We start from the raw sequence: 11,083 nt of genomic DNA on the forward strand, positions 1-11,083 counted from the left end.
TAAGGAAAACTCATAGAGTCAGGAGAAGACCTGAGCCTGTGTCTTGGGTGAAAACCACAGGGGCGGCTCAGGGTAAAGCTAATCAAGTAACTGCTTTAGGCCCCCGAAAATTGGGGGTCTCATCTAAGTTTAAATCAATGTAGTTTTTAAAATCTTATCACTATGGTTATAATAATAACTATGTACTGGTTAAATAATAACTTCATAAATTTAATTTGTGGCCTCATAATTAACTTTAAATTTTTTTTTTTTTTAAATCTTATCCGTGAAATCATAATAATTATTTGTTGTATAATTAATTAATATTTAAACCTTTTTATTTAATACTGCACTACTTTCAAATCTTCCATCAACTAACTTTTTAAAATAAAAACTAATAAATTAAGTTCTTAATTTTTTTTTACTTTCATGTATAATTAATTATATTTTTCTCCCAGCAAACAAATCTGTTTCCAAAAAAATGTAGCTTCAATACATAATTAATTATCTTCTTCTTCCAACAAAAAAATTTATTTAAAAACAATGTAGCTCCAATATTTTTTTAAAATTTTTTTATTAACTAATCAGGGTAAGTTTTAGGCCTTTATAAGGCTTGACCGCCCTTGGAAAACCAATTGCTAGTAGCATTTGCTTCATTTGAAGTACCTTTGCTTTTAAGTTGTTATAGATATATAAAATTAAATAGATTAAAAAATTTAATTTTTAGTGATATGAGTAATTATTTGGTCAATGTACTAAACCGGATAGGTTATCAATGATTTTCTCCAATATTTAACAATTATAAATGTAAGACAATTTTTTTTTGAAATTTAACATATTTAAAACATCATAAATTTAAATAATTAAGAATGGGCAAGATGCGTGAACAATAAATAATAATCAATTATATGGAAACCATGATAAATAATTGTCATTTTTTTCAAATGAAATAAAAAAAAATTATTTTTAAAAAAAATCAAATTTTAGTTTCTATCTCAACTTATTATTCTAAATAGTTTAGAATTTTTTAATAGCCTACATCAGAAATTCCACTACAAGAAAATTTTCAAATTGACACGGTAAAATTGGCACGGAAACAAAATCGTGACAAATTTGTTACAACATTTGATACAGAACTAACAAACCGTGTCAAATATATGATTTTTTTAAAATATTTTTTAATTTTGTGTCAACTATCGTGCCAAATATATTTTAAAAAAAACATAATTATATTATTACCGTGCCAAATACCATGCCAAAAATTCAAATATAATAATATATTAATATTGTGCATGATAAAATACAAATATAATATTATATTAATACCGTATCAAATACCATGCCAAAAAAATAAATATAATATTATATTACTTCCGTGTCAAATACCGTGCCAAAATTATAAATATAATAATATATTAATACCGTGTCAAATATCGTGCCAACAATATAAAAATATAATAATATACTAATACTGTGCCAAATAAAGTGCAAAAAATATAAATAAAATAATATATTAATACCGTACCAAATGCCATTCCAAAAATACAAATATATTTATATATTAATACGGTGTCAAATACAGTGCTAAAAAAATATAAATATAATAATATATTAATACCATGCCATATGCGGTGCCAAAAATATAAATATAATAATATATTAACAACGTACCAAATACTGTACCAAAATATAAATATAGTAAATTATTAATACCGTGACAAATACCGTGCCAAAAATATAAATATAGTAAATTGATTAATGTCGTATCAAATACAGTGCCAAAATTATAAATATATTAATATATTAAAACCGTCCCAAATATGGCTCAAAAAATATAAATATATTAATATATTATTATCGTGCTAAATGCGGTGCCAAAAATATAAATATTAATAATTTACACAGTTCACACCAAGCAAGCTCTAAACCCTCTTTAATTCTTCCACTAAACCCTTGTTATCTCTTTAATCTCCAAATTATTATAGAGTTAATAAAACAAGGAACGGGTGACCCCTTGTTAAACCAAGTGCCCTAACCCTAATCCTAATCTTAATCTCTCTTTTTATCCTTACACTTTTTCTTTTTTTTCTTCTTCTTCTTCTCTCCCCTGTAAAACCCTAACCCTAATCTCTCTTCTTCTTCACCATCACCCTTCACCATGGACGCTGCTCCTCGATCTCCCGACCCAGGCTCCAACTCTCTTGCTCACCAACCCTAATCCCACAACCCTCATTGAAGCTTCCTCACCGTTGGCATCATCTCCTTCCTTTTTTTTTGGATCTCGTTATTCGCTTCTCTCTTCTTTGAAGCCTCGAATCCCTCTCCATTTGGTGAGTGAGCGAGAGAGAAGGCACCCGAGCTTCATTTGGTTTTGGTTTCCATGATCGATTAGGGTTGGGTGTGGAGATTGGTTAATTTCTAGGCAGCACCAAAGGATTTGATCTTTGCTTGCATCTCCGAGTGGCCTTTTCTGGTTGACTGGCCTCTCAGGCTCCAAATCCTTCTTATTAGTCACTGAGGTATTCCCCCTCCAAGTTTTGTTTCTATTGGTTTGTCTGATTGCTTATATCATTATTTGTTAATTTCTTCACAGAATTCTACAATATAAATTGGTTAAAGAAAAGTGGAAGAAATTGCACGTTCTCTACAAGGTAATCCCTGACAAATGATGTTGTTTCATGGTATTTGGTCTCCCTAGTGATTTTTATGAGTTTATGATTTTTTTAATTGGTTGTGTTTGTTTGAATCGGCATGATCAGATCGTATACGCCATAGATTGGAGCTTGAGATCCAATAAAATCAGGAAGATGTGAATCGGCATGTTAGAGAAGGTAGGATCATGAAATAAAGTGGGAAATACAATAAGCAAGTTTAGATCTCTCACCTTAAAAGTGGACGAGCGGATTATAATTTTGAAGGTTTTTATTTTGATTTTTTTTGGGTTGTTAATCTTTTTGGATTCCGTTGATTGTAGAATTTGTATTAAAACATTGATTCTCCTTATTAAGTGTGATTGGAAGTGCTGCTGCTGCTGTTATTTTCAAATACAGGAATGCTGTTGATTTGGCTTTGTTCAAAAACTGGTTGAAGAATATGCAAAGTGAAACAAGAATTTTATCTGGTGGGGAGATAAGTTTGAGACAAGTGCTCATCCAGGTAGATGGAGTGGCCTCTTGATAGCATTGAACACAGTTTAGCAACTTTTGTTTGAGATTAAGTTGTTTATGATCTGTTCACTGAATTTCATGTCAAATAGTCCTTTTTGGTATCTTTGATGCTGGAATTACTTCTTTGTTGTTGTTGTTGTTGTTGTTGTTGTTGTTGATGATGATGACATTAGTAGAATTGGCTAATACCAAAGCCATGACACTACAAAATTAGTATGCATAAATGCATATCAAATGCCATATTTAAAGGATCCTAAGATATTTAGAACAATAAGCAGGCTTGCTTTCTTGCATGTTCTAACTTTGATAGCTTGGACATAAATATCAACACTGTTGTATAGCCTGAAAGAATGCAAAATCACTTTTCGTGTTTGATCAAGGCTTTATATGCCAAATTCTGCATTTTTGGTCCTTCTGATTCTGAACTTTAACTTCACCAGGGTGTGGATATGCTTGGAAGAGGTGCTGGATTTTTAAAATTTAAAGCAGATGTCATTGGCAAGGAGACAGGAACGAAGGTATTGATGATTATGAATGATTAGCTATTGCTTTTCTTTTTAAAATTTAAGTGCCTGTTGAAGTTTCAGCAAGGAATGATTTTTTTTTCTCTGTGACAGTTATTCTCTACAATATAAATTGGTTCAAGAGAAGCGGGAGAAATTGCACGTTCTCTACAAGGTAATCCCTGACAAATGATGTTGTTTCATGGTATTTGATGTCCTTAGTGATTTTTATGAGTTTCTGATTTTTTTTTAATTGGCTGTGTTTGTTTGAATCTTCATGATCAGATTGTATACGCCATAGATTGGAGCTTGAGATCCAATAAAATTATTACTGCAGATTATAAAATTGTAACTCTGCTGAACAAAGAAGTATCTTGTAGAAAAAACTAACCTTTCAGTATTGCACTTTTACATAAGAGTCACATCTTCCTGATTTATCTTTTGCCATCAGGCTCCGTCCTTCGACAACTGTTACTTTAAGTTTCCTTCTTGTTTTTAGTTGTATATGCTGTGAATTATATACTGAATTTTGAGTTCTGCTGGAAGCTTTATTCAGGCTAGTTCAGTCATCTAAATATTGCCACTCTTTAAGCACAAGCTTTACAGTCAACTGTAAAACAAACAAAATAAATCATACTAAACTTGTGGATAGTTATCAATGATTGAATTATGCATGAATTACAAGTATACTTTCATGAAGTAGTAGTGTACCTCACCAACATTGGTTTACTCAAATGGCACAACCATTTCAACTTCTTTACCGCAATATTCGGCTTGTTTCGCCAATACACCAAAATTGGGTCCTATCGCCCAAAAAGTTGTAGAGTCATCCAAAACATATTTCATCCGTTCAGACATATGAAAGTTTAAGGCATCAGATGTTTAGAGAGGTCCCGCATACAAAACCAACCAAGTTTTGTGAATGCATTTGATTCTCCTCAATCAAAGCATTCTCGCCAAAGGCAAATAAAGATTAGTTTAGATAGAGTACCTTGATCTCACAGCTAGTGAAGTAATTATACTTCACACTGCTTGGATCCCTTTCATAAAGATTAAACTTGAAAATTCCCGACTCTCCATGCAATACCATGTTAAAGGTAGCATTCCATTTAGGGCTTGAACCTTGACTAATGCTAGTTCATCAAATCTCCAAGCTCTACTTCTTTAAATGTTTGTAGAATTTTATTTCCTCCATTTTCCATTATGTTGCCAGTTGATGTAGAGGTTTCTGGACTAAAACCATCATTTCTGCCCAATTTACTTGCTGAAACTACAGTAACTGAAAGCACACCTCCAACAGCTTTCTTCCTTAAATCTACTATCAGTAAAGAGTAACATCCACGCTAGGGCTCAACCATCATCTTGAGAATGTCTTTTAAAATTTAGTGGTTTATTGTTTCATTATCTAGTACTTCAAAGTTCAGATTTCTGGTGTATGTATTTATCTTATGCTATCAGTCTCTGTATTGAGGGTTTTCAATTCATATCTTATGTTTCTTGTAGGTTAAGAATAAAATTCTTCGTGATATTATTGATTTTGTCAAGAGACACCAGTCATTCTTTGATCAAATTATGAGAGAGGATTTATCAAGATCTGATACAAAACATTTGGAATGCGTCAGTCTTGTGGTTTCTATACTCTGCAAGGTATCTGAAATAGCAGTCTGTGTAGTACGATGCTTATTATGGTTTTGTTTATAGACAGCTGTATGGTTTTACTTTTTCATACTGAATGTTTACTGTTTATAGGTTTGTCCAAAAGCTATTTGGTATGATGATGTTTCTCTTTTGTCTAGATTTTGAGGCGTCCTGGTTAGTCCAACCATCAGAGTCCCGAGAGGTATGAATCATATTTATATTTGGAGCTATTGCTTAAAGAAATGAATTTTCACTGTGTGAATGTTTCTATAGTTAGTAATCCATTTCAATATCATCAGAACCAGAAGAGCTCTGAATTGATCATCTTTCAACTTTGCTTTTAGCTTGAGCTCTTACCTTTACTTTTTTATCACAAAATAGGGACTGAGGTTGCAAGTCAGTAAAACTACTACAGTCTGAAAGATTTTCTTTTAACAATGCATTTGCATACTACTAAGGATTTTATTAACAAATATTAATTTATCTAGAATTCTAGATACCTGCAAGGAATACGATATAATTGTTGAAACAACATGCGCTGTTTATAGTATAGTTTGGGGTTCGCTTTTGTTATGAAGATTATTGTATATTGCAGCTATGTGAGCATTTAAAAATGGGTGGTGTATCTGTTCTCCAAGAACTTGTTCTTCCATGTTCTCTCTCTAGCTAGTCATTTGATTTTGGGCTATTGTTTGTTTTTCCTAAAGTAAGAAATTTTTTTTTTGTTTTAGCTCCATAGTGTTTTTATTGCTAGTCAGGAGATGTTGAAGAAGTTGATTAAAGGAATGTGTATGTATTGTTAATTCAATAAAATGATTTTTGTTTAGCAATTAAAAAAAATTGATTTGGTGTAATTCAAGAAAATTTAAATAAAATTAATTTCATATAAATTATTTTTTTTCAGAATAAACAAAAGCGTGTCGAAAGCCAGTAACAAATTTTTTTTGCCAAAAACTGTCCAAATATCGTAAAAAAAAATATAGTATATAAAATCATGCCAAAAAATCTTGCCAAATATTGAACCAATAAAACCGTGCCAAAACCATGCCAAATATGGAACCAAAAGTCTGTGCCAAAAATCAATGGTAATATTTAGCACAATAGTAAAAAAATGGTGCCAAAAATAGTGACAAAAATTTGGCACAGTATAAAAAGACGGTGCCAAGATTTATTTATGACCATTCTATAGGCATAGTTAATTTCCGGTGCCAAATATGGTGTCAAAATCAATTTGGCACGGTTTTTAAACTCATTTCCATGCCGATATTACTCGTTCCTCTTTTGGATTTTTCTTGTAGTATTTTCACACCATATTTTTTTAATATTTGTAATTTTTGAAATTTAATTACCAAGAAATCCTTTTTTTAAAACATAAATTTTAATTTTCTCACATGATCATAAAATTAGTAAATGAAAAAAATTATATGTATTTTTTTCAAAAAAATTATATGTATATGTGTATATATACTTATATCTTCTATGTTTTTGGACTTGCTGCGTGGGGCTTTAGCATAAAATTGCATGATTATCATGTGATACATGTTATTACGTATAATATTAACGTATGGTATTCAACTTCTTTTTTACCTATATAAACCTCCGGTACTAATATGTTTCAAAGTAGAATTGAAATTTATGATGTCTAAACAGACTGAGTATCCATATTATCTTGCATTCGCTAAAGTTTTTTCTTATTAATGTATCTTCATAGAATGAAATATAATAAAGCTAATAATGTAATATTGAGACAAAAACAATCCTATAATAATATTTTGAAATATGAGAGGAAATCAAAATATTTTTAAGAGAATAATAATCATAATAAAGCAAAAAATTAATATTTTAAAAATTATACTCAAGTTGAATAGTTAATATTTATAATCTAAAAAATCCATGATGATAATTTAGACACAAGTAAATTCACTAATCAAATAAGAACTAAGCCATAATTTGAGTATTATTCCAATAATGACTAATTAAGGGTATCTTTAATCGTTAGATTGCCCTAGAGTTTGTGGCCTATGCCACTTCATCAACTCATTAAACTATCTCCAATAATAGTTATACTATAAAATGAAAGATCCACAATCAATTTTGTTAGTTCCGCCGGTGTGGTTTGTGGTTTAGAGAACACTCAAACACATAGAAAACTCACACAAACCAAATAAAAAGGAGACACGCAAAATTGGTAACCCAGTTCGGTGTCCACTCGCCTATGTTTGGGGGTCCAAGCCTGGTAAAAAATAATCCACTAAAAGAGGTGAAAATAATTGAGTACAAATACTTTGTCATCCTCTCTCACAAATAAAGATCACTACCCTCTCTAGATTGTTTAGTGCTCACACTTCTCTCACTCCGGTGTTACACCCAATCTCAAAGCAAGGTAGCTTATATAGACGTCTCCATATCCCAAATATAGTCCATACCTCTTTTAGAATCTCCCCTGCTACAAACTTTATAACCTTCCAAAATTAGTTGTTGCAACTCCTATTGTAACACATCTTGCAACATGACCCTGACTTCTAACTTAACTGAGTTCTACTTAAGTTGTGAAGTGAGCTCATGACCCATTAACCTCCTGGTCATGCTTAGTCCGAGTCGACGCAGCCAGATCTCCTGATCCTGACTATCGGCAACTAGTTTATTTCCTCAGTTCCTCACCACGCAATCCCTCGCAAGGGGCGCACATCTTTGTGCGTCTTTACGAAACTATCCAAACTTAATCTTCAATACTCCCAAGTTTAGCCTTCAAATCTTCCCAAGAATAGATCTTCAATCAATCATACCAATCACACCAACAATAGGCATTCTTCAATCATATCCTTAATAGTCTTCAAACATACTTATTAAGGTTCTTCAAATCATACCTTCAATCGCCTTCAATCATACCATTGATAGGTGTTTCATTAATTAAGATCCATCCATATTTAGTCTCCAATCAAATCTCTCTAATTATGGTCTTGATATGATCTTGCCTTCAAGTTGTAACATATACCAAAAATAGCTCCACCAAAATCTTCCAAGATATCTGTCTCCAAGCCAAGACTCCTTGCCATGTCACCATACCTTGCCTTGTCATCATTTATGCCACTTCATAAAGGTTTCCACATCACATTGTCTTGGTGTCAAATCATGCCAATTAAAGTACATTTGCACTAACAATCTCCCCATTTGGCATAATTTGACACAATTGTTTCTACAACCAAACTGACTCTTATTACAACTTCTAGGTACAACATTGTTTGGGACATAAACTAGACTGACACTGTTATAACTTTCAGTTACAACATCAACTGGAGCATAGAAAATAGGACTGACACAAGACATCATCTAGTTGCTTACAGAGTACTGAAAAAATATTACATACGGCAACTAGTAAGACAAACATGATTTAGCATAAAAGTACTAACAAACATAAAATTTGTCCAAAACAATAAAACCAAATAGCTAAAGGTATGGACATTACAAAAACTTAAACAGAAAAAGGAAATCATTCTGGTGTTTGGCAAGGTTCTCTCTCTTTGTGACACAGTTGATGCCAAAGTCTTCACTAGTTGTTGCAAGTCTTGTTACAACTTCTTCTGCAACTCCCCCTATCTTCAGGATTTCTGGTCATCATCTCCCCTTGACTCGTAGCCATCAGCTCTTCCCGTCTTCTTCTTAAGAGTTTTGAGGTGAGATAGAATCTTATGCTTCTATCGAGCAATGATAAATAATTTTGCAGAAAGTGATCGTTGCCTCCTCTCCATGTCTTCTAACTGTTCCTTCAAGACTTTTTCATATTCTTCTTCAATCAGCAGACTCACATTTTCAGCATCTTCAGGGATTGGTGGTGGTGACATTCTTTCTACATGTAAATCAATTATCTTACTTGGGGTAAACAATTTCTGAGAGATTTTCAGCTTCTTTACTGTTGTGACTGAATCTCCCTTCATGAGTTATACTCCATGTTGCAACAGATACTGCAACAGCAAAGCAGGATACTCAAGTGATGTTGAGGAGCTTGTACAATTTGCTTCTTTCATAATGTTCTGGAAGATTAGCCTTCCCAGGTCCTTGTCCTAACAACAAATAACAAAAATGCTAGCTCCTTCACTATGCTTGAATTATGTGGAGCAAGAAGCCAGTTGAGAATACCAAGCCTAAACAAGACATTGTACTTAGCTGTGAGTATGGAGGCTGGAAGTCTTGACTCTTCTCCCCATGACTCAGCTCTTCCTTTTGTGATTTCTCTCAAACCGTCATCATTCAGCTCAAGCCATTCTTTATAGTTTCCTTACACTTCAGATTTAAACTCCAGAAATTTGTTTAGGCTGGTTGGAATAAAAGGGATCCACTTCCCTTGAATGAAAACTTTGGAGATGTCTTTGTCAAACGGTGATAGATTCTTATAGAAATTCTTGAATTAGAGACACGCTATAGCCTTTGGCAAACGTTGCTAATTTGTATAGACATCTTTCTTTAAGCAACTCTGTCAAACTATACTTTTCAAAAGTAGTCTCATCAATCATCCTTCCAACTACAATTCCCCTCTCAGCAGTAGTCTTGAATTTCTTCTTAGATGCTTTGTCAAGAAACTTGTCTTCATCACTAACTTTAGGACATTGACTTGCTTTCTTCTTCTTGCCCCTTTCAGAATTTGCTGATTTTTTCTCTTCCTAATTTGTAGCTTCAATACACTTCCTTTTTAGCCTTGGGCTAGTTTCTTGATCAATAAATGACTTCCTCTTAGGCTCCTTTGCTTCCTTCTTCTTCTGGGACTTTTCTTCTATATCTGCCATCCTCTTTACAGAAATTTTTGAAAGATGATCTCTGAGTAGGATATCATTAGAGCTATGTGCATTGTCTGATGTTGTAGAGGATGTTCCAACTGGTGCTACAACATGTCCTGTATCTACAAGTACATCTGTATATCGGTGAATATCTCCTAAGACTTCACTTAAGATTGCAGCAGCCTCTTCTTCAGGACCTGTAGGAATGTCTGCACTTCTTTCACCAATAGTTTCTTCTGCATGTACTAGAGTAGATTCTTCTTCTGCTACATCTTCTTCTATAGTTGTTATTCATCTAAACTCTCTTCCTTTGAACCTGTTGTTGAACTATCCTATTCATCTTCCTCAGATCTTTGAATATAAGCTCCTGGAAAAGACTCTCGCATCCATCTGAGTAGATCATCTCTATCTTTAACACTCGTGGGCACATACTTTGAAGATGTTCCCACTTCCACTACTTTATGAGATGTATCAACATCCCCGAGGGGAAAAATAGGGGATGATTGCTTTTGAGAGATCTTCTGGTTCTTCTTCCACCGATGGGCATCCACTAAGGGTTGATTCCTTTCAGTTTTTTTCTTCAACCCGAACAACAATTTCTTATGGATTTGCAGGAGCACGGTGGGCCATCATCTTGGTTCTCATCTTATTCTCTAATTAGACCTTCTTCTTCTTCTTCTCTTTCTTCGTAAGTGATTTCTTCTGAGAGAGACCCCCTTTTTTTCTAATTTGGAAATAAATTGGAATTTAATGGTTTTTGCCCTTTAATTAGTTAAAACTTCCATGGTACCCTTTCATGTTTTTTTTAAAAAAAAACACTTCTTAAAAAATAATTCCCTCTTTTTTAAATTTTTTTAAAACTCTTTTCCTTTTTTTTTAATTTCTTTTTCCTTTTTTTCTTTCCCTTTTTTAAATCTTTGACAGATATCAAGAGATTTTCACTTGTTGAAGTGTTTTACTTGTTGACTTACAAGGTCATCGCTCAACACATTACTGATTGTAACATGGTGTTGCAACCCTCTAA

At 32.8% G+C, this 11,083-nt stretch overlaps 1 protein-coding gene across 10 annotated transcripts; it reads left to right on the forward strand.

The window, feature by feature from the left end:
- Positions 1-2,056: 2,056 nt before the first annotated feature.
- Positions 2,057-6,005, forward strand: LOC120270127 (nuclear pore complex protein NUP205-like). Of its 10 annotated transcripts, none has more exons than XR_005539571.1 (9): positions 2,057-2,498; positions 2,573-2,630; positions 2,739-2,810; positions 3,030-3,135; positions 3,587-3,664; positions 3,764-3,824; positions 5,153-5,296; positions 5,446-5,489; positions 5,587-5,876. XR_005539571.1 is itself a non-coding variant. In XM_039277145.1 (9 exons), exons 5-9 carry the CDS (start codon positions 3,636-3,638, stop codon positions 5,464-5,466), a joined length of 339 nt encoding a protein of 112 aa, XP_039133079.1. In that variant the 5' UTR covers positions 2,057-2,498; positions 2,573-2,630; positions 2,739-2,810; positions 3,030-3,135; positions 3,587-3,635; the 3' UTR covers positions 5,467-5,489. The 10 variants fall into 10 exon arrangements, 2 of the variants coding, with proteins under 2 accessions (XP_039133079.1, XP_039133080.1); XR_005539572.1 differs by having other exon boundaries at positions 5,669-5,876; XM_039277145.1 differs by lacking the exon at positions 5,587-5,876 and adding an exon at positions 3,935-4,018.
- The last annotated feature ends 5,078 nt before the right edge of the window (positions 6,006-11,083 follow it).

Source organism: Dioscorea cayenensis, chromosome 10 (genome assembly GCF_009730915.1).
Source record: "Dioscorea cayenensis subsp. rotundata cultivar TDr96_F1 chromosome 10, TDr96_F1_v2_PseudoChromosome.rev07_lg8_w22 25.fasta, whole genome shotgun sequence".
NCBI classification, from domain to species: Eukaryota; Viridiplantae; Streptophyta; class Magnoliopsida; order Dioscoreales; family Dioscoreaceae; genus Dioscorea; species Dioscorea cayenensis.

Bases quoted from the DNA above. Each gene is read 5' to 3' on its own strand.
- LOC120270127 (XM_039277146.1), top strand. From the start codon at position 3,636: ATGTCATTGGCAAGGAGACAGGAACGAAG. The intron at 3,665-3,763 runs GTATTGATGATT...TCTCTGTGACAG, and splicing joins GCAAGGAGACAGGAACGAAG to TTATTCTCTACAATATAAAT. The intron at 3,825-3,934 runs GTAATCCCTGAC...CTTCATGATCAG, and splicing joins AATTGCACGTTCTCTACAAG to ATTGTATACGCCATAGATTG.